At 43.6% G+C, this 24806-nt stretch overlaps 1 protein-coding gene across 1 annotated transcript in view; it reads right to left on the bottom strand.

Moving 5' to 3' along the window:
* The window catches only part of PDZD2 (PDZ domain containing 2), a gene marked incomplete at its 5' end in the record, with an annotated part of 246289 nt that extends 227154 nt beyond the window's left edge, over positions 1-19135 (bottom strand). Inside the window, one exon of the mRNA XM_081233372.1 lies at positions 18660-19135. Within this exon, the coding sequence (XP_081089498.1) occupies positions 18660-19135 (476 nt within the window). The remainder of the gene's footprint in view (positions 1-18659) is intronic.
* Positions 19136-24806: the final 5671 nt, after the last annotated feature.

Raw genomic sequence — 24806 nt, 5'->3', positions numbered from 1 at the left:
GGGACTGAAACCACAGCCGAGCCCCAGGGGCTATGTGAGTAATGAAGAAGAGCTGAAATCTCTCCTCGCGGCTGTGTGAAATGTGGAGTTACACCTCCACTGATGGCTTCCTAAATTCAGTGCCTGTGAAATATCTGAAAGGACAACACGTACTCTTGCAACTGAAACAGGTCTGGCTTTAGCAGCTGTAAGCTCTGCGGGCACATACACGTGGAGGTAGGGACAGACCAAAGTTCGAGCTGCCTCCATAGCTCCCACAGTGGGTCCAGGTGCATGACTACCGCAGCACTGGGACCTAACCTCAGTGGACCTGCACCAGTGGCTGGGTGAAAACAACGCCTGAGAGTCACCAGGGCCATTTGCCAGCATACCCACAGTTAAGGCAGGACTGAGAGCAGTGCCAACAACAGTCCACTTTGTGAGCTCGCACAGCATGTGAAGGGCACAGAGCACATTCACAGGTGAACAGCTCCAAAGGAGGACAACTCAGTGGCTTTCCTCCCAGTGGCAGTGCTCCAGTCCCACCTACGTTGCACCGCAGATCAGAATCACAGCTAAGAAACAGATCTGGGGGCCTCTACTGCAACAACTAGAGAGCAGACCCCACCCCTGACAGGGCAGTGACAACCACAGAGCAAAGGGGAGGCCCCGCTCAACATCTAGCACAGGCTCTGATCACCACAACACCAATCAAACCCCCTATCAATGGGATAATGTCACAAGCCTCTGGACCAACCTCACCCACCAGGGAGCAGATTCCAGAAGCAAGAGGAACTGCAATCCTGCAGCCTGCGGAAAGGAGACCACAAACACAGTAAGTGTGACAAAATGAGATGGCAGAGAAATATGCTGCAGATGAAGGAGTAAGATAAAAACCTACAAGAACAACTAAATGAAGAGGAGTTAAGCAATCTATCTGAAAAAGAATTCAGAGTAATGATAGTAAAGATGATCCAAGACCTTGGAAACAGAATGGAGGCACGGATCAAGAAGACAAAGAAAAGTTTAACAAAGACCTAGAAGAACTAAAGAACAAACAAACAGAGAAAATAATGAAATGAAAAATACACTAGAAGGAATCAACAGCAGAATAACTGAGGCATAAGAACGGGTAAGTGACCTCTGCCACGGAACAGAATAAAGAAAAAAGAATGAAAAGAAATGAGGACAGTCACAGAGGCCTCTGGGACAACATTAAATGCACCAACATTTGAATTATAGGGGTCCAAGAAAAAGAAGAAAAAGAGAAAGGGCCTAATTTGAAAAAAATATTTGAAGAGCTCATAGTCGAAAACTTCCCGAATATGGGAAAGGAAATAGTCACCTATGTCCAAGAAGGAAATAGTCACCTATGTCCAAGAAGCAGAGAGAGTCCCATACAGGATAAACCCAAGGAGGAACACACTGAGACATATATTAATCAAATGAACATAAATTAACTACAAAGAAAAAATATTAAAAGCAGCAAGGGAAAAGCAACAAATAACACACAAGGGAATCCCCATAAGGTTATCAGCTGATTTTTCAGCAGAAACTCTGCAGGCCCTGAAGGGAGATGCAAGATATATTTAAAGTGATGAAAGGGAAAAACCTATAACCAAGAATAACCTACCCAGCAAGGCTCCCATTCAGATTCGATGAAGAAATCAAAAGCTTTACAGACAAGCAAAAGCTAAGAGAATTCACCATCACCAAACCAGCTTTACAATAATTGCTCAAGGAACTTCTCTAGGCAAGAAGTACAAGAGAAATAAAAGAGGAAGGGAAGAAAAAAGACCTATAAAAACAAACCCAAAACAATTAAGAAAATGGCAATAGGAACATACATATTGATAATTACCTTAAATGTAAATGGATTAAATGCTCCAACCAAAAGACACAGACTGGTTGAATGGACACAAAAACAAGACCCATATATATGCTATCTACAAGAGACCCATTTCAGACCTAGGGACACATACAGACTGAAAGTGAGGGGATGGAAAAAGGTATTCCATGCAAATGGAAATCAAAAGAAAGCTGGAGTACCAATACTCATATCAGACAAAATGGACTTTAAAATAAAGGCTGTTGGGCTTCCCTGGTGGCGCAGTGGTTGGGAGTCCGCCTGCCAATGCAGGGGACACGGGTTTGTGCCCCGGTCCGGGAAGATCCCACGTGCCACAGAGCGGCTGGGCCCGTGGGCCATGGTCGCTGAGCCTGTGCTTCCAGAGCCTGTGCTCCGCAACGGGAGAGGCCACAACAGTGAGAGGCCCGCGTAACGCAAAAAAAAAAAAAAATAAAAAAATAAAATAAAATAAAATAAAATAAAATAAAGGCTGTTATGAGAGACAAGGAAGGAAACTACACAGTTATCAAGGGATCAATCCAAGAAGAAGATATAACAATTGTAAATGTTCATGCACCCAACAGAGGAGCACCTCAATACATAAGGCAAATGCTAACAGCCATAAAAGGGGAAATAGACAGTAACACAATAATAGTGGGGGACTTTAACACTCTAATTACACCAATGGACAGATCATCCAGACAGAAAATTAATAAGGAAACACAAGCCTTAAATGACACATTAGACCAGATAGAATTAATTGATATTTATAAGACATTCTATCCAAAAGCAGCAGAATATACTTTCTTCTCAAGTGCACATGGAACATTCTCCAGGATAGACCACAGCTTGGGTCACAAATCAAGCCTTGGTAAATTTAAGAAAACTGAAATTGTATCAAGCTTCTTTTCCGACCACAGTGCTATGAGATTAGAAATCAATTACAGGGACTTCCCTAGTGCTGCAGTGGTTAAGAATCCACCTGCTAATGCAGGGGACATGGGTTTGAGCCCTGGTCTGGGAAGATTCCACATGCCGTGGAGCAACTAAGCCTGTGTGCCACAACTACTGAGCCTGCACTCTAGACCCCACAAGCCATAACTACTGAGCCCACGTGCCACAACTACTGAAGCCCACGCACCTAGAGCCCATGCTCTGCAACAAGAGAAGCCACCACAATGAGAAGGCTGGTCACCACGATGAAGAGCAGCCCCCACTTGCTGCAACTAGAGAAATCCCACGTGCAGCAACAAAGACCCAATGCAGCCAAAAAAATTAAAATTAATTAATTAATTAATTCAAAAAATAAAGAACTCAATTACAGGAAAAAACTGTAAAAAATACAAACACATGGAGGCTAAACAATATGCTACAAACTAACCAATGGAACACTGAAGAAATCAAAGAGGAAATCAAAAAATACCAAGAAACAAATGACAATGGAAACACAATGACTCAAAACCTATAGGACACAGCAAAAACAGTTCTAATATGCAAGTTTATAGCAGTACAATCTAACCTCAAGAAACCAAAAAAAATCTCAAATAAATAACCTAAACTTATACCTAAAGCAACTAAAGAAAGAAGAACAAACAAAACCCAAAGCTAGTAGAAGGAAAGAAATCATAAAGATCAGAGCAGAAATAAATGAAATAGAAATGAAGAAAACAACAGGAAAGATCAATGAAACTAAAAGCTTGTTTTTTGAGAAGATACACAAAATTGATAAACCTTTAGCTAGCCTCATCAAGAAAAAAGGGAGAGGGCTCAAATCAATAAAATTAGAAATGAAAAAGGAGAAGTTACAATGGACACCACAGAAATACAAAGCATCATAAGAGAATACTACAAACAACTACATGCCAATAAAATGGACAACCTGGAAGAAATGGACAAATTCTTAGAAATGCACAACCTGCCAAGACTGAACCAGGAAGAAACAGAAAATATGAACAGACCAATCACAAGTAATGAAATTGAAACTGTAATTAAAAATCTTTCAACAAACAAAAGTCCAGGACCATATGGCTTCACAGGCAAATTCTGTCAGACATTTAGAGAAGAGCTAACACCTATTCTTCTCAACCCCTTCCAAAAAATCACAGAAGGAACACTCCCAAGCTCATTCTATGAGGCCACCATCACCCTCATACCAAAACCAGACAAAGATGTCACAAGAAGGAAAATTACAAGCCAATATCACTGATGAGCACAGACACAAAAATCCTCAACAAAATACTAGCAAACAGACTCCAACAACACATTAAAAGGATCACATGCCATGATCAAGTGGGATTTATCCCAGTGATGCAAGGATTCTTTAATACAAGCAAATCAATCAATGTGATACACCATATTAACAAATTGAAGAATAAAAGCCATATGACCATCTCAATAGAAGCAGAAAAAGCTTTTGACAAATTCAATGCCCATTTATGATAAAAACTCTCCAGAAAGTGGGCATAGAGGGAACCTACTTCCAACATAATAAAGGCCATATATGACAAACTCACAGCAAACATCTTCTCAATGGTGAAAAACTGAAAGCATTTCCCCTAAGATCAGGAAAAAGACAAGGATGTCCACTCTCACCACTATTATTCTACATAGTTTTGGAAGTCCTAGCCACTGCAATCAGGGAAGAAAAATAAATAAAAGGAATACAAATTGGAAAAGAAGTAAAACTGTCACTGTTTGCAGATGACATGATACTATACATAGAAAATCCAAAAGATGCTACCAGAAAACTACTAGAGCTAATCAATGAATTTGGTAAAGTTGCAGGATACAAAATTAATACACAGAAATCTCTTGCATTCCTATACACTAACAAGGAAAGATTAGAAAAAGAAATTAAGGAAACAATCCCATTTACCATTGCAACAAAAAGAATAAAATACCTAGGAATAAACCTACCTAAGAAGGTGAAAGACCTGTACTCAGAAAACTATAAGATACTGAAGAAAGAAATCAAAGACAACACAAACAGATGGAGATATATATCATGTGCTTGGATCAGAAGAATCAATATGGTGAAAATGACTATCCTACCCAAAGCAATCTACAGATTCAATGCAATCCCTATCAAATTACCAATGGCATTTTTCACAGAATTAGAACAAAAAATTTTACAATTTGTATGGAAATACAAAAGACCCCGAATAGCCAAAGCAGTCTTGAGAAAGAAAAATGGAGCTGGAGGAATCAGGCTCCCTGACTTCAGACTATAGCACAAAGCTACAGGAATCAGGACAGTATGGTACTGGCACAAAAACAGAAATATAGATCAATGGAACAGGATAGAAAGCCCAGAGATAAACCCACGCACCTATGGTCAGCTAATCTATGACAAAGGAGGGAAGAATATACAATGGAGAAAAGACAGTCTCTTCAATAAGCAATTCTGGGAAAACTGGACAGCTACATGTAAAAGAATGAAATTAGAACACTCCCTAACACCATACACAAAAATAAACTCAAAATGGATCAAAGACCTAAATGTAAGGTCAGACAGTATAAAACTCTTAGAGGAAAGCATAGTCAGAACACTCTTTGACATAAATTGCAGAAAGATCTTTTTTGATCCACCTCTTAGAGTAATGAAAGTTAAAAGAAAAATAAACAAATGAGATCTAATGAAACTTAAAAGCTTTTGCACAGCAAAGGAAACCATAAACAAAATGAAAAGACAACCCTCAGAATGGGAGAAAATATTTGCAAACAAAGCAAATGACAAGGAATTGATCATCAAAATATACAAACAGCTCATGCAGTTCAATGTCAAAAAAACAAATAACCCAGTCAAAAAATGGGAGGAAGATCTAAATAGACATTTCTCCAAAAAGACATACAGATGGCCAAGAGGCACATGAGGCACTAGTAATTAGTGCTCAACATCACTAATTATTAGAGAAATGCAAATCAAAACTGCAATGAGGTATCACCTCACACTAGTCAGAATGGCCACCACCAAAAACAATCTACAAACAGTAAATGTGGAGAAAAGGGAACCCTCCTACACTGTTGGTGGGAATGAAAATTGATACAGCCACTATGGAGAACAGTAGGAGGTTCCTCAAAAAACTAAAAATAGAACTAACATATGACCCAGCATTCCAACTCCTGGGCATATACTCAGAGAAAACCATAATTCAAAAAGATACATGCACCCCAATGTTCACTGCAGCACTATTTACAATAGCCAGAACATGGAAACAACCTAAGTGTCCATCAACAGAGGAATGCATAAAGAAAATGTGGTACATATAAACAATAGACTATTACTCAGCCATAAAAAGGAAGAAAATAGGGCCATTTGATATGGATGATGTGAATAGACCTACAGACTGTCATACAGAGTAAAGTAAGTCAGAAGGAGAACAACAAATATCGTGTAATATCGCTTATATGTGGAATCTAGAAAAATGGTACAAATGAACTTACTTGCAAAGCAGAAATAGAGACACAGATGTATAGAACAAACTCATGGATACCAAGGAGGGGAAGTAGGGGGTGGGATGAATTGGGAGATTAGGACTGATATATATACACTACTATGTATAAAATAGATCACCTTGAGAACCTACTGTATAGCACAGGGAACTTTACTCAGTGCTCTGTGGTGACCTACATGGGAAGGAAATCTAAAAAATAGGGGATATATGTATACATATAATTGATTCACGTTGCTGTACAGCAGAAACTAACACAGCATTGTAAAGCAACTATATACTCTCCAATAAAAGTTTTTAAAAAAATAGCCTCCAGGAAGCAGCCCATTGAGAACCACTTCTTCATAGATAAAGTGGGTAAATTTGAAACAACTGTCTTTTTTGTAGAAGAAAAAAACTGCACAGCCATCTTTAAGTTGGATTACTCTAAATGCATTGCCTCAAGATAAACATCAGACCTCTACAGAGTAAAACATTTCCATGGTCATTCCCCATCTTATTACAGAGAAGAGTAAAAATTCTACTAATTTTAAAAGTCTTATTTTTACAAAATTAACCATATTGATGACATTCTTTAGCATTTTGGGCACCTCTGTCTTTAGCTTCTTGGCTGTATCAACTTTTCTAGGACCAATGCAGTGAATCAGTTTCATGTTCTGACCTATTTTTATAACCTTACCCTGAATTTAAAATTCTAATCAAAGCAGCTGTTACCTTATATAATTTCCCCATAAAGCATTATTTTAACTAACGAAGTCACTGCCTTTTTAAAATATATCCTTTCTGGTACCTCTTTTCTTTAGTGACTCATGCATAAGTAGGTGTGCTATTGCACTAGTGAAGCAGAACCAAGCAAATACCCTTATTTGGAACATGTGAGAAACAGCCGTACTTTTCTCAAACCATACAGCAAACAGCCACATGGCATACTGTTTCTGTAAAACTTCAGCAATGTTTCTGTGTACCTTTTAGTAGAATTTGCTGACAAAATCAGGCATTTTATTTTGTAGCTATATTGTCTTCTATGTATTATTTTAGCTATTTTTACCATATCAGTGAGAATGAGGGTTTTCCTAATGGCATGTGACATTTTGCCTTAAGCCATTAAGTAAAAAGAAATTCCAAATAGGCTCGTAAAATATTCAGTTTACTAAAATTCTGGACTAGATTTAGTATTGCATAATTTTAAACATGGCTAAAACATTTAACACTATTTGTATTCATGTGGTGGATATTTAGATTTTAAATATCTTGTTAATTATCATGACCTCCTACCATCATTAGGGATTATCTCAAGTACAGTCTATGCTTATGGTGAGGTTTTTCTTTAATAATAGAGGCTGAAAATTTGTATTTCACATAATCTCTTGATAGCTTTGAATTTTAATTTTTTGTCCGACTTCTTGTCACTCTGAATAGATTGTCATCAGTTTACCTTATAATGTGGTTGAGCACATACCAGTGGTAAGAAAAGGGTCAACCCAGCCATTTTCTTATGGTTTGCTTACACCTGCATTAATTATTTTTATCATCTTTTTTTTTTGGCTGCACTGTGCCGCAGCATGTGGGATCTTAGTTCCCTGACCGGGGATCGAACCCGTGCCCCCTGCAGTGGAAGTGGGGAATCTTAACCACTGGACCGCCAGGGAAGTCCCCTGCATTAATTATTTTTAATCCTCTTTTTTTCCCCTCAAGAATTTTAGTGTATCTGTTCATTTGGTAAAGTTCATTTAAATCCTACAAAATACGTACTTTAATTCATAAGCATACTTCACTGAGTGAGCCTACAAAAACTATATTTCCTTGAAATGAGTCAAAAGTGAATTAATCGGGCTTCCCTGGTGGCGCAGTGGTTGAGAGTCCGCCTGCCGATGCAGGGGACACAGGTTCGTGCCCAGGTCCGGGAGGATCCCACGTGCCACGGAGCGGCTGGGCCCGTGAGCCATGGCCGCTGAGCCTGTGCTCCGCAACGGGAGAGGCCACAGCAGTGAGAGGCCCGCGTACCGCAAAAAAAAAAAAAAAAAAAAAAAAGTGAATAAATCGGTGAAAGGACCTTTGTGGATCACCTCTTCTTCCCTCAGGACACGTCACATACCACACAGGACATGGGATCCTCTGACATACAGACTGAATAAGGATGCCAGTGTCAATCCATACCTAAAATATTAGCCAAGCTCAATTTATTTTTTTAAGATAAAAATATATCTTGAGATGTTAATAATTTTTTTCCCTTACCCCATGGATCTTCTTCTCATCCCACTTGGATGACGAACATTCTCAAGCAAAAACCATTTCTGGTGACTGTCATTAAAGTCCTCTCTGCCTAGTCCGCTGGGTCAGACAGGAACCTCATGGGAATGGACATCTGGACTAAATAAAACCCTTGAGTCAGGGAAAACCCTCAAGACTTGCCATGCAATTTGACAGAGACCTGTATTTAATGGAGCTTGAAGTTTTAAGAAGGACACCTACTTCCTCTTCCCCTGACAACAGTTCAGACCTCCTTCAGGGACATTTGTGAAAATATATCTGTGAGCCCAAAGGTCAAAAGTTTCTTAATAAATCCTAGCTCCATTTAAATGGTCTAACCTTCAAGTTCAGCTTAAGGGCAGGACAAATATGCACTTCAGCCTTGGAAATAGCTCAGTCCTCCCTTTCCCTCCCCCACCTCCCCAGTGGCTAAACTTAAGCCCAAGAGACATTGTAAATGATAGAATCATCCTTTCTCTGGTGAAGAAAGAACCCTGAATGAGATAACATGGGGATGAATCAGCTATTAGACCATCGCTGATGCCCCTGTATCCAGGTGTCTGTGGCTCAGGGGTACAAAGGACCTGGATACTCAACCTGGGGGTTGCTCTGTCCATTTCAACACTGGAAAGCCCAGTTATCCAAAATGCCACTAGAAGCCACTTCTCCACGACCATTTATTTAAAATAATATAACTTAAACTCATACCCTCAAAATCTTTGGAGGAAGATCATATATCAAAAAAGAAGCCCATGAAGAAATCTATGTAACTGTTGAAAACCCATGTTTATTATAAATTGCACAGAAGATACACACACACACACACACACACACAGGTCCTGAAAATATCAGATTTTATTCCCATGCAGGAGAAGGCAGCAACCCATAGTCCAACACCAAGACAGGAGTTCAAGTCTCCGAACCTCTGTGCTTGGCAAACAGGTTAATTAGGAACGGCGAAGCCAGGCCACATGGTTACCTGCCTCCACTCCAGAAGACTAGAGAGGAACAAGGATCAAAATAGGTGCTGAAGTTTGGACAATGACCTTTTGGAAAAGAAAAACTCTTGAGGGCATCTGGTGCTCAAAATGAGAGAATAAAAATGCTTATCACTTATTTAATACCTGGACGTAAAAATGAAGTAGAAGTCAAAATTCCTGAATATGGCCCAGGAGTGCCCAGAGAGAGAAGGGTATGAAGTCAGGCTGGTAGGACTATAATCACACTGAGATGATCTAATCCTTTCTTCCTCTTTATGGTTTACAGTTACAACAATTCTCAAAAATAATGCTAAAAGTTTCAAAGCGAGTGTCTCCAGTGGGAGATTTGGGTTTTCCATCTCCCATGGCTAAAGTCAGTCCCCCAGCAGTGGCTCTGATGGGGGTACCAGGAGAAGCAGGTCACTGGGATGAAATGAAAGAGCATCTCTGGATGGAGCTCTGCAACCGCACCCACTTTTAAATCGTGGAAAGTGGCTCCTTTTTTTTTTTTTTTTTAAATCTTTAGCTTTCAGCTTCCTGATTTTGCATCTTTCTTTTTCTTTTTTTTTTACAACTTTATTGAAGTATAATTGCTTTACAATGGTGTGTTAGTTTCTGCTTTATAACAAAGTGAATCAGTTATACATATACAGCTGTTCCCATATCCCCTCCCTCTTGCGTCTCCCTCCCTCCCACCCTCCCCATCCCACCCCTCCAGGCGGTCACAGAGCACTGAGCTGATCTCCCTGTGCTTTGCGGCTGCTTCCCACTAGCTATCTACCTTACGTTTGGTAGCGTATATATGTCCATGCCACTCTCTCGCTTTGTCACAGCTTACCCTTCCCCCTCCCCATATCCTCAAGTCCATTCTCAACTAGGTCTGTGTCTTTATTCCTGTCTTACCCCTAGGTTCTTCATTACATACTTTTTTCTTAAATTCCGTATATTTGAGCTATTTGTAATGAGGTGGATAGACCTAGAGTCTGTCATACAGAGTGAAGTAAGTCAGAAAGAGAAAAGTGGCTCCTTTAATGTAATCTTTTCCCTCACAAGAACAAACAGACCTTGAAAAGCTGCTCTGTAAGTGGCCCTGGAGTTGCCTGCAGGCTGTAATCGAGGGCTCGCCAAAGACGCTAGGTTTCTAAAGAAATCCACCCCATTGGCTGGCGGAGTGTTTGACATTGCCCTACTACTCACCCTTCCCTGAGGCTTCCTGATTCCAGGAGGCTTAAGCTGGGCTGGGGAAGGACAACGTCCCCCCACCATCTGTCGCCAAGAGCTAAGCACCAGTGGGCTTATCAGATCAGCTACTTACCTACTTGTAGGGGACTGGGGCTGTGAGTGTTAGGAGGGGATGCCATGGGGGGAACAGGGATGGGGCACCTCCTGGGGGCAGCACGAAGATACCAGGTACCAAAGAGGAGAGGGATGACACCTGAGTCCCTTTCTGCTGAGGGATGGCGCAGATGTTCCCATTCTAGAGAGAGCTCTGAAGGCTGAAAACATCATCCTAACCCCACAGGTTTTGAGAAACCCACACAGCTGAATGAATCAGAAGCTTGACTAAAATGCTCGACTCCAACCACAAGAGGGCAGGCGATGGCAGAAGATGGTCTACAGCCTTGCCCGGAAACTGCTTGGAAGACCTGAGGGAAAGTTCCGTCCAAGGGTCATCACTTACACATTTACGAAGCTGCTACAAGTTAAACTCTTGTTGAGAAGGAAGGGTCTAGATGTAACTACCATCCATGTAGAGAATGGATGTCGAAGTATGTAGAAAAACTTGATTTTCTATTTGTTTCTTACAGTCAACAGTAAAGTGCAAAAATTTTTTTTTCTAATTTCATTGGTTACTGTTCATAGTGTTGAAGAAAAAGGTCTAGAATTTGAGCCAGAGGCCCTGAATTCTGGTCCTTGCTCTTCTCTTAAGAAGATTCTTGACCCCAGGAAACCACCTCCTGGAGCCTCAGTTTCCTCCTTGGTACGATGATAAAATAGGACTTGGATGAACTCTGGGCTACCTTCCAGAAAACAAGACATAAAATGCAATAGCATGTGGGGAAAGCAGGCTGAGAACAATGAAGTGGGCACGAATGTAAGGTCCTGTAATGCTCCACTGACGCCGCATCCTTGGGCAATGGGCTGTTCCACGTGACGACTTTTCCAGATAATTGAATTTTAAATGCTGAAATTTGTTTTCCTTTTAACCTTCTGTAATGGAATCTTTCCGAAGTATATTACATGCCTCTCTGGCTTCTTAAATCGAAAACTGAATATAATTTAACCTTTCCTGAATGTTCTAGGTCATCATGATGACTACCTCTTACTACATATACAGTCCTGAATAGAGCACTGGTGCCTCTGGGCACAGTATTCAGGTAAGCAGTACCCTCGTTCGTAATGTCCCCAGAGACTGTATTATAAAGCTATAATTGGCAGTTCTTCCTTCCTGCAATCTCCTACATCACTACCTGCAGTCATTTCTCCAAGTAACACCTTCTAGCAGCCTCCTGACACTCTGTTTAAAATCTGCTATAACCTAGAGAGAACTCAGGGTTGCCATGGGTAACCGGGGTCTGAGCTTGTAACAACTCTAAATTTAATTTTACATGCAGTTAGTACTGTGCTGAAGGTTACCTCTGGCCAGGGCTGATATTCAGCTAGTTCGCCCAGTAGTAACGCCCCTGTACCAGCTGGCCAATCGCCCTGAGCTCCCCAGGTCCTCCTGCCAGCCCAGCACCCTGGCCCCTCTCCTGGGACCACATATGTATCTCACACCCCAGTAAATCAAAGGTGCAGTCTGGCTCTGGGGGGGGGGTGCGCCAGGATGCACTTGCATCCTTCTCTACAGGCTGGTACCCACGCCACACAGGTCGCTCAGTATTTGAATATCACCTCGGTTTCTGGGCTGAAGATTACGCCCTTTCCTGCTGAGCAAACTGCCAGAGTTTTAGGCTCCTCTCTGACCCTCAAACTCAAAGGTTTTTTCTCGGTTCATGCTGCGCCCTGGGGTCAGGTCGCCTGAGGCCAACCAGGAAGGGTGTTAAAAGCTACCTTTGACTGAACATCTACCATGTGCCAGAGGCCTATTCAGTCCATTAAATAAATCATCTTATCTCATCCACTAAATGACCCTGTTGGGGAAAGCATCAACCTCCCATGGCTGAGGTAACCTTACCTCACAGCCAATAAGCGGGGCTGGAAGCCAGGTCCACCTCTCCGAGGACCCTGTTCTTTGCTCTGTGTCCTGCTCATATGTATTAATGTACAAAAAAGTCCACTTGAGGTTCACATCCTGAAAAATACATTTTAAGTGGAACATGGGCCCTTTTACTTTTCAGAAAAGGCTGCTTGTTTTTGTTTTGGTGTGTGGGTTGTGTTTTAATTAATTCCACATTTTGGTACCAATTTGGAACAATCTGTCCGCAGGGAACAGATCTGTTTTACTTATAGAAAGCTAGCGGTGGGAGGGAGGGAGGGAACGGGGTTACAAAGTATTCCTTGTAGGAAATAATCTAAAAAACCTTCCCAGTTCTCCGGTCGACAAAAAGACATATACAGAACATTCCAGAAAATCTCATCTTCCCCAGAGTAGGTCTGATAGAGTCGCAGACAAAAACTTTCCTCCCTGTGTTACCAGCTACGCCTGACAGATGGGGCATGTGACATCAAACGATACTGGTATCCCTCGCCGTCTCAGAAAGTTTTCTAGAAGTTCACTCTGCGATGATGCTGTTACCACTCAAAAGAATAAGGGGTTCCCAGTGCTACTTGGGGATGCTGGCAGCAAACTGCCGACCTCGTGACTGTCAGTCAGGGAAAAAGCAGAAAGGGATCTGCAATTTTGGGACAGTCACAGGTTAAGATTTGGAACCGGTTCTGGGGTGCAGAAGGGTGTCAAACCCATGGCTGTGAATTCTCTGTTCTTCCCCCAGGGATGAACTTTCCAAACTGACCCTAAACGAATTTTTAAAATAAGCCAACTATGACCTCATCTTCTACATTTGGCACCTGCTTCCCCCAGGCTTAGCACACATGCGATCTTCAGAGTGTTCTCTTCCGAAAACATCCACAGTGCTCTAAAGTTTCCAGAGTGACTTTGTCAGGGAGGAAGTTGTCTGAATAACTGACTAGCCATAGGTGACATGGTCAAAATATCATGTACATTAGTTTGCTAGAGCTGTCAAAATAAAGTACCACAAACCAAGTGGCCTAAGCAACAGAAATGTGTCGTATAGTTCTGGATGCTCAAAGTCCAAGATCAGAGTACTGGAGAAATATCTGTTCCAGGTCCCTCTCTTAGCTTCTTGTAATTTGTTGGCTTGTGGCAGCATGATGCCAACCTTCACATGGCATTCTCTGTGCATGTGTATCCCCAGATCTGCCCTTTCTATAAGGACACTAGTCCTATTAGATCGGGGCCCACCTTACTCCCATACGACCTCATCTTAACTAATTACATCCGCAATGACCCTATTTCCAAATAAGGCCACATTCTGAGGTTCTGGGGGGTTAGGACTTCAACGTGTGAATTTGGGGGGTGGGACATACAATTCACCCCATAACATCATCTAAGAGAGTTTTGAATTCTAAATCAAACTCAAGAGAAGGAACAGAATGGACTGCCCAAAAGAGTGCCCCCTATTATAATTCCAAGTGATATTGTGGATGACTTATTGTGTCGGTGGGGGGGCGGGGGGAGGGAAGTTAGTGTACTGACACCTGAAATTTGTTGCTTACAAGTAAAGGTGACAAGGACCAAAGTATAACTCTGGTGCAGATTTGAGGTAGCACAGCACAGAAGTTAGGGACACAGAATGTGGTGGCAGCTAGACCCAAGTTCACATCTGGTTCTTGCTTTCTTAGGTGACCTTGGACAAGTTACATGGCCTCTCTGTGGTCAAGGTTCTCATCTAAAGCTGTCCTTTATAAAGTTGTGGTATGTATTAAATCACAGTGGGTGGCAGAGTGTCCCTATGGTAGCAACTGCTCAATAAACAGCATTTCTTTTAATTATGCCAGAGAACTAAGGAGTGAATCTTGAAAAATCAGCCTTGTCTCTTTCTCTGCTGTCTTGTGAACTTGCTGGTTGTTATGGGTGTTGGGAAGTCAGGACTCCAGGAGCCCTTGCCTCATTACTTGATTCACTTTCATACTGTCTTGAAGACCAAGCAGAGGGTCTTGGCCTTCTCCTTCTCCTACCCCTACATCTGAGTGGTTCTGGGTAGACCTTCCCTTACCTGGCCCTCCATCATCCAGCACACACACAATAGCCCCATCAGAGAAGGGAAGTTCAGAGCCATGACTATTCACTAGTAGAAAAGTTATGTTTGGAGGATTTACTTCCTTAGCTGTGGAAAATTCCTAGAAGCCCAGTACATTAACTGTTTCCTTAGCTTCCGTATTCTTGATGCTCTGGCATTTGGGGCCTTGATCCTGGAGAGACTGCCTCCCCCGTCCCCTCCCCCTAACCACCCTGGGGCCAGCTAATTCCTAGATATAGCAAACAATTCCCCTGGGAATGTGCCTTTGCTATACTAACCAACCAGCCCAGAGCCCACACCCCAGCTGTCTTCTTTATCAAACTCTCACACATCAAGCCCATACTCCCCTGTCTAAACCACCTGGGGTCAGGTACTGGACAACTGGAGACCACCCCTATAGCTCAGAGCCTGCCAAAATTACTCAAACTATCCTATCCTAGGATTACTCAGCATACCTACCATGCCTCGCCCAATCCATCCCTTGAAACCCCCAAAAAAGGCTTTGGGCCTTGCTTTCCCCTCTCCCCACTCTGCCTCCTGACCAACGCTGGTGCTTCCCCCTGTGGCCCTGCACAGTGTGCTGTGCCCCCTGTTTCTAGGGATCTGTGAGCATAAACTTCTTCCTTCATGACAGTCATTTCCCTGTCTGCAGGTCTTACCATACTTGATTCAAACAAATCCCAGGCACATTTTAGAACACCCACAGGCCTGTTCCTTGACCTTTTTCCTACTTCCGTTCCCCAAGCTCCTCATCTTCAGCTATTTCAGCCCAGATGCCAACTGGCCACACCTGCCTGAATGTTTCTTCCTGACCGCACTAGGTGGAGTGGTGCACTGGATCGGGTATCCAGCTGGGAGTCAGCAGAGGGAGAATGAGAGTCGGCTCTGCCAGTGATCACTGGCTGGGCATCACGGGAACACCACTTCACCTCTGTGGGCTTCTGGAACCAAAACACCAGCTCAGGTGGCCCAAGTGAAATGTTTCACAGATCTCTCCTAATATGTTAGCAAAGGCAGCGAAAATCCTTCCCACCCCCACTCCACTATCCTGACACACTTACCCAGGGTCTCAAAGCTAGTTTCCAGAAGACCTGTGGAGAGAACCCAGAATCCCAGGCTCAGTCCTGCTGCTTCTTCCATCACATCATACTTGCTCCTTCCTCAGAGCTTCCATGAAAGAGTCTAGTGCTGTGTTCCATCTTCTCATGACCCTGGGCCCATCACCTTTCTATTCTTCTGTATCTTCTTTCTTTGCAAAATGGGCATCATCCTATCACTGGCTCCAATGAGTAAATTAAAATCACCAAGGAATCCTCCCCTGTAGCTGTAAAACCATCTTATTCCAGGGCCAGATATACTTTCAGAGCCTGGGACAGAAAACTTTGCCTCTTAAAGACTCCACAGCCTTAAGCAGCACAACAGAAGAGCTACCTAAACAGATAAAGAACATTTCCCAAGTATGGGAAGACTTTCTCCAACGTCCTAAAGACTCCACCAACCTCTTGGATAAGAAAATCCCAGTCTTCCAAAACACTCTCCATGTACAATAGTCATCCTGATGCTTTTGTTGAGCACTATTTATTGTACTAGACATAGTACTAAGCCCTACATGTGCATTATTTCATCATTTAGTCATTGGTATCAATAGATACTTGTTCTTATTTCACAGATGGGAAATCAGAGTCTGAGAGGGATGATTTTCCCAAGGTTGACCAGCTGATAAGTGGGGAAATCTGGGGAGGCAGCCCCGGTTGTCTGACTTCAGAGCTGCAGCTCCTGACCACAGCACTCTCCTGCCGGATGTGCCCTCCATGCTCCTCCTCCTACCTCTCCATCCAAACCCACTCCCTTCAAATCAGACAGCTGCAAATGATGAGGACATTCAAGAGTAGCTTTGAAAGGGCTGCCTCAGAGTGATCCCCACTTCCAATCCTAAGGAACCCACCACCAGGGACTAGAGTCACCTTATCAAGTCCTTGGAGCATCTTGAGTGCTATGGTGGTCAGCGTTGCTTCTTTGCTAAGAGCAATCTCTAATCCCAAATAAAAACATTTATCTGCAGCATCACTCCTTGAAAATGAGCAGTTGCCTCTCAGTAACTGCCAGTTAGGCACTCAGCCATTAGCCAAAAGCATCCCATCAGTCCAAGAGGCAACCCAAAGGAAATACTGGTGGAAGTGTCTACTGAATAAGTACTCACATCAACCAGCCAGCCCTGTGCTATGTCCTTTCCATGAACTGGCTCATTTAAACTCAGACCATGGTGCATGTGCCTAATGACTTCTTGTTTGACCCCCTGCCCCATATCCACTCTCCACCCTTTTCTACCCTGCCCTTTTGTCCCAGGAGGCTCACACATATGAACGACATCAGTGGGGTCCCTTGCCCCTGGCTGATTCCCATTGATGGGAAGCTCTGGTAGGAGACAGAAGGGAAGGAAAAGATTGAAGTCAAGGTATTTTTGCACTGTTTCTCTCTCCAAGGTCTTCTCGGGTTAGATGTATCCCCCATCGAAAGGTCACCATGATTTTCAAGGTGCCTTCTCTCTATGATTCTCTCCTTCTGGGATATAGGAGACATCCTCACAGGAGCCCCTGAAGGCTTGACAAAACTTACACATCTCAGAATATCTTCAAACTTCTCTTTTCCTGTCTCTTTCATATATACCCATCATTAAAACCCTGGTGTGCAGTAATGGATTAAATTGGCAGGTTTGGGGTATTCAACACCTGTGCATTCCAAAGAAAGGAATGTCCCTTGACCAGCTCCTGGGAGGTAACGTCTAAGCTTTTGAAATATCCTGCCTGATAAGTGTCTTTGTATACCTGGGGCCTTGGGCCACACCAGATAGTTTATGCTAATAATGTGATCTATGATGGTGGCTTTGGGCCATGTGTTACTAGTTTGGCCTCTGGAAGGACTGGATACTTAGTAACAAAGGTCAGCTACACAGGCATGAAATGCTTGTGTGAACGACCCCCAATAAAAACCCTGGACACCAAGGCTTGGGCAAATTCCCCAGGTTAACAATACTCCGTTAAGTGTTGTCACACATCATTGTTGAGAGAATTGAGTGCTTCTGTACAGCTCTGCTAAGAGAGGACAACTGGAAGCTTGCTCCTGGTCTCTCCTGGACTCTACTCTATGCACCCTATACCTTTGCCGATTTTAATCTGATTCCTTTCATTGTGATAAATTATAACCATGAGTATAATAGCTTTTCTGAGCTCTGTGAGTTCCCCGAGTAAATCACTGAAGCTGAGAGTGGTCTTAGAGACCCTAACTCACCCAGAAAACAACAGAACAGTCCAATCGTAACTTACTGCCATGGTAGGTTGTCACACGGGTAGAAAACAGAAATATGTTCATTCAGATAAGATCCAAATGGATCTTCCAGGATGGGGAAACTGGCAGGGTGGGGGATGGTCTAAAGACATTTCTAAGCATCTCAAGGGTCTTCTGGACTGTGAGTCTGTGACAAAGGTGATATGGGACAGGCAGATGAAAACATAACCAGGACCTAATCTTTGTTGCTCCGATTAGAGGTGAGATGCTAGGTTGAATGGAAAAGAGGGTCTAACTCAATGTGACATTTCTCATACTCTTATCATGTACTGTTTCTCTTCTTTCTAACCCAAGTTTCAAGAAAAAAGAAGAAACTTCGAGCCTGAGTCTTCTAAGAGATAAGGAAGCAAAAAAAGAAACATATAAGTACCAAATAACTTCAACTTAGAGTGTGTATTTTCCCTCTGTAAGATAAACGCCACTGGCTCATCATCACAGTAGGACTCATAACCCTCAGCAGCTGCCGATCCCAGCATCAGGCATAAGCAAACCACAAGGGTTCTGCATCCTGCCCCTGCGTCAGCTGGCACTCCCCACTCACCTGGCCCCAGTGACATCAACTCCGACCATCAGCTGCCCATTCAGGGAGAGGATCTCATCCCGCAGTCGGACTTTCCCACTCTTCCCTGCCGGGCTGTTCTTCCTCAGCTCTGTCACCCAGATGCAGCCCACATCCAGCACGGGGCCCTGGTGGGTTTTCCTCTTCTTGCCCCCTCTGCGCTTTTCTCCATAGTCCCCGAAAACAGGGATGTTCCCAAAACTGAGGCCCACAGTCTCTGCGTCCCCCAGCTCCTTGGTGAGGTACACAGTACAGATCTCCATCCCCGGGGGGCTGTGGTCAGGTGGGACCACACTCTCGTCCACAGCAAAGTTCAGCTGGATGTACTCCTGTAGCTTCCGGATGGCCGCCTGGCAGAGGCGCTGCTCCGGCCCGGCCCCACCCTCCCGCAGGCTGTTCTGCAGCCACTGGTAGAGGAGGGGCAGGTGCAGCCCAGCATTGTCCTGGGTGATGGGCATGGTTGGCGACTCCCAGACGCCAACATCATGAGAGGACCTACTCCTGGGGGTTGGGCCCTGCGGGGCCCCACGTCCCACGGGAACGCGGGCTGTCCTCAGCTTTGCCTGTGTTCATGTTCAGGCTGGCAGACAAGCCTAGGGAACACCTACTCTAGTTCTGGCTGTTTGCTTTGGCAAGAGGAGGATGGGACACAATTAGAACAACAGTGGAACAATTGCTGGGCCCAGAGTGTCAATGAGGGAAGGAAGGAAGTGTCTGACCGGTCCGTGCTTGGTTCACTTCACAGCGGGGCCCGTGCAAAGGACCTGGAAATGAGGTGTTCCACCAGCAGCAACAGGGTTACCTTCCCTGGACTCGTTCACACCTGGAAGAGGAAAAACAAAAAATTCCAGTCACAACAGTGAGCCTTCTGACACAGCATGCATGGCAGGAGAATATTACAGAAGGACTGTGTTTGCTTTTTGAGTCAGGAACCTAATGCCCCTCCCCATTCCACAGCTTTGTTCCCTCCACCCTGTGCACACACACATGTACACACACACACTCATACACAGATGTACACACACACAGTTATACACAGATAAACAGATGCACATAAAGACACACAGATACAAAGATACACACAAAGAAATACCTGTACACACAGATGCACAGATACACACGCACGCACACACACCCTTCCCTCAGACAAGAAACCTCCAGAATGCTGACCTTCCCCAGGAAGTTTCCCTGATCAGCAGGGAAACGAGACGGCTTTTGCCAGGACAACCCCCATCAAACTCACATCCACTCAGGAGGCTCTGTGTGACAAGACTCCCTGGAAGGTTGTAGAGGGGTTCTGGACATATTTAAGGACTCACATTCTTGGGAAGTTCATGTCTATGTCCATTTGCCTTGATCAGCCCAAGTGTATGCACAGGAGGTCTCTCCATTCCAGAACTCTGCTCTCACAGTGCTACCAAGAGGAGAAGAGCCGGTCAGCCCTGCAGAACGATGCAGGCTCTCCCCTAGACCACCGCCAGTCCTAAGTTTAGCTGAGGGTCCTGGCTTTATCATGTAGACTCAGAGGGTATCATGTCCCTTTACAGCCTATAGCTTTAGTCGCCTTGCTTCTTTTTCTTTGGTAAACTGTTGAAACCAGCCTACACTTAGGCCAACCCAAAAGCCATCTCCTGCAGAGAGATGTTTCTCCAAGCTTCTGGGGGAGCAGCCCTGGCCGCTCCTTGGGTTGCTCTGGACACACTGCTCACACAGCCATGCACCCCCCAGGCTGCACACGTCTGTGGCAGGTGCGGCTCCCCACGGGGGCGGCAATGATCCCCTCCCACTGAACATGCACAGCGCCCGGCATACAATCCATCCACCCTCGGCGATAGGTTAATTGAATTCCATGGCCAACTCTCCTTCTCCACCAAAGAGATTTTCACCTCCATCCTCTGTAAACACAGAAGAATGACTCCTTTCAGTCTCTTCTCAGAACTTCACTTTCACCCAGAGAAAGTCAATATAAACTGTGCCATCAAAGATGGAAAACATTCTCGAGCCTTCTCAGGAAGTGATTTAACAAGGAATAATAATAAATGGGAGAGGTGTCAGAAGCCACATCAATAATAAATACTAACACTGAGTAACCGTAAAGAAATTTCCGATAGAGTTAAGTTGTGAGTTTCCAAAGAACTTGAGTGCCAGCTATTAATTGGTTCCAAATAAACCAAAAGCGTAGCAAATATCATCTACATAATCATGTGCCTATCAAAAAGAAAGGCAAGATCAAAGAAAAGATAATCCACACATGGACAAAAATTGAATGTCTCCTTTGGCCAAAATACGTAACACCTTTCACTGAAAAGTAACTCCACACAGACGTATTAAAATCTTATGAATAAGTCAAAACGTTTTCCATCAGGCCTAACAACTCTTATTGAGTCTCTGTTTCCTCATCTGTAAAATGAGAAAGTTAAGCTAAATGATCTCTAAGTTCTCTAATACTCCACAGAGAGGTTCTCAAATATAGTGGCAATGTCTAGTTCATCAATACATTCCCTACCTCAGCACAGTGTCTGTCACCTTGTAGACTCAATAATTTAAAACAATTTTTTTCTTTTGGCCGTGCTTTGCAGCATGCGGGATCTTAGTTCCCAGACCAGGGATAGAACCCATGCCCCCTGCAGTGGAGCACAGAGTCTTAACCACTGGACTGTCAGGGAAGTCCCTAAAACAATTTTTTAAAGATGGTTTAAAGTTAAAATTTTGATGGGGATTCAAGGTGTTACTCACAGTTCAGGTGATTCCATACATATGAAAACAGAGTAAACATCTTGGGTAAGGTATTCATTAAATAAGTCTGATTGAAGAGGACCAAACTTAAGAGTGGTAGAGAATTTTTTCCCCAATGTCACCTTATATTTAAGCAACATGTATTATTGAACATCTATTAAGAACCAGACCTTGAACTTGGCACTGAAAATATACTATCAAAAAGGCAAATTCCTTGTCTTGAAGTCATTCATAGCTTAGTGAGAGATGCATAAATAAATGGAAATTAGTGGGTAACAAGTCTATGACCACCCTCTTAACAGAATTAATGAAGGCACATTCCTGGCAGCCACATTCACATAAGTCCCCAGCCCCTGTTGATGGGCCCCAGGCTGAGCATCTCATGCAATCTGGAGCAGACTTCTTCTCTGAGAATGGAGAGACCTTGAGAGAAGGGATCTAGTCTCCAGGGTGTGGCAGGAACTATAACTTTTTTTTTTTTTTTTTTTTTTTTTTTTTTTTTTTTTTTTTGCTGTACGTGGGCCTCTCACTGTTGTGGCCTCTCCCGTTGCGGAGCACAGGCTCCGGACGCGCAGGCTCAACGGCCATGGCTCACGGGCCCAACCGCTCCGCGGCATGTGGGATCCTCCCAGACCGGGGCACGAACCCGTGTCCCCTGCAACGGCAGGCGGACTCTCAACCACTGCGCCACCAGGGAAGCCCAGGAACTATAACTTTTGAAATAGGACCCCTGGATGGCAATATTCTACCTGCTCTGTGAAATGAAGAGCAAAGAAAGTCATCCTGCCAAGAAATAAAATAAAGATGATTGATAGAAGGCAGAGGGGCAAGCCTGGGGAGAGAGAATGCTCTAGCTTCCCCACAGCATCTGGGGTTTCACCCATCCTAGATGGGGCTGTACTGCCCTCCCACCTCGATCTGAAAGACCCTATCAATTCTTATAATACATGACATTTGAAAATTTTAACTTCTTAAATTTAAAAAAAAGAGAAAGAGAAAAGGTAAAGCAAAACAAAACTAAAAACAAAAAATACCCCTTTAAACTTTACCTTGAGTTGTTTTCTGCACAGCTCAAAACTTTTTAATGAATACATTGGAGGTGAGCAAAGCCGATTGGCTCAGACTGGATCATTTGTCTATCAGTAGTCTAATTGGTTATCGCCAAGGGGGCAGGGTCATGAGGTATCAATATGGCTGCTGGGAGCCCACCCTCTGGCCCTGAATGTGGTGAGGGCAGAGAAGGAGTTTTCAGAAAAGGAGAAATTATTTCAAGTGTACAGACACCCTCAAAGAGATTTAGTCTTATTAAGGTGTTCATAGGCTACATAACCTGTCAATTCCATACCTGTAATTAGGAATTTTCCAGTAATCTTTCTAGCCCCCTATTTGATCAACTCCTTTTCTGCGATTTTCTATAAATAAAGGAAGTAGAAGCATTCCCATACACTGCAACATTTTGAGATGACTCAAGGCATATGCAAAGATACACAATCTTACAATACTACTGTGAAAAGTGTGGTTCTTCCACAATATCCCATGAAACATTCCAATACCAACTATTCCAGTGAACAGAATGTTGACCCAGAGAAGACAAAGTAGTCTGAAAATGGTTACAAATAACAACATCCTTCCATGGCTGATGTGTATAAAGGTCTAAAAATTTCTCATCCTGAAGATCAATCCATTTCAACAGGGAGTAGAATTTGTGGACATGGCGGTCTGCTGCAATGGTACAGTTCACTTTTGTCTACCATACATAATTCTCCAATTAGCTTCCTATCTCAAGCAAACAACCATGATAATTTAAATTAATTTTGAGTAGCTTGAAGCTGACAGCCTTAACATTAAAAATAAATGCTTCTGTCCCCGAGGTAATTTACTAATGTGGTGTTAGAATCGACCAAAGTTCTTAGATCCCCTTTTAGCTAAGCCCTGTTTTTTCAGCAGGGTGACATTACCCACAAAACTTAGATATTATAATGGTTAATGCCCCACCTCCCTTGCAAAGCTCAATCCCACCTGACAAACACTTACTCCTTAGTATTTAATTTCTTGTGTTAGAATTTAAGGGGTAAGAGGAGGGGGACAATAATGGAAAAAAAAAAAAAAGGAGAGAAACAGTGAACTAAGTGAAACCAATCATCTGCCCAAAGTCATAGACTCAGAGTCACCTGAAATCCAAGGTTAAATCCTGAACCTGGCAGGAGGTCTCCTGGCTTATCCAGATCTTGCCTCAAAATCCGGTTACACTGCACTGTCTTATTGTACTAACTCCCGCTTCCAACTGTCCTGGATTCTAAATGTTCTCCTATTTGAACCTCTGCTGAGTTCAAATTCCTCAACCTCCATCTAATCTTCCTTCCTCCTGGCTAGGACTCCTCTCTTGACTTTTAGAAAATGCTCACATTTTAAAAGGAAACCAATGTTGCTTAAATATTTACTACTGGTGTTCACTGAGTGCCCATCACGGGCTGGGCCCTGAACAAAACAGACAACGTTCCTACAGAGCCTCATGAAGCCTGTGATCTGATGAGGGTGCCGTTAGTAAACATAAAATATGGTAACGTCAGATGGTGATTAGCACTGTGAAGAGAATTAGGGTAGCATCAGAGGACAAAGAGGGCTGGGTGTAGGAGGGGATTAGGAAAGGCCCTGCTGGGAAGAGACCTGAATAAAGCAAGAGACGGAGGTGAGAGAATACCTTTGGGAAGGCTGTTCTCAGCCAAGGGGACAGCAAGTGCAAAGACCCTGAGGTCAGAGCCTGCTCAGCTGCCTGCAGAGGTAAGAGAGGACAAGGAGAGCGTGGCTACAAGGAGGGAGTGAGGGGAAACCTCCCCCTGTGATGGCTGCTTCCTCACTGTCTCATTCATTCTCCCTCCGATCCCCATAACCACCTTATAAAACAAGAGCATCTGCCCCCATTTTACCAACACTGGCGAATGGCTAATGTTTTCTGAGTGTAATCACGTGTCAGACACTGCTCTAAATGAGCACTTTCCGGGCTTCCCTGGTGGCGCAGTGGTTGACAGTCCGCCTGCCGATGCAGGGGACACGGGTTCGTGCCCCGGTCCGGGAGGATCCTACATGCCGCGGAGCGGCTGGGCCCGTGAGCCATGGCCACTGAGCCTGCGTGTCCGGAGCCTGTGCTCCGCAACGGGAGAGGCCACAACAGTGAGAGGCCCGCGAACCGCAAAAAAAAAAAAAAAAAAGAGCACTTTCCATCGATTCCCTTATTTAATTGTCACAACAATACTGCAGGGAGATATACTGTTAGTATGCACTTTTTAAAGGCTCAGAAAAAATAACAGAAACAGAGAGGCTAAATAATTGGCCTGAGGTCTCACAGTAAGTAACAGAGCCAGGACTAGCAGCCAGACCCACGGGGCGGGGCCT

This window comes from Mesoplodon bidens (genome assembly GCF_964165515.1).
Source record: "Mesoplodon bidens genome assembly, chromosome: 4".
NCBI lineage: Eukaryota > Metazoa > Chordata > Mammalia > Artiodactyla > Ziphiidae > Mesoplodon > Mesoplodon bidens.
Note: the sequence above shows the minus strand (reverse complement) of the source record. Positions and strands in the feature narration are given on the sequence as shown.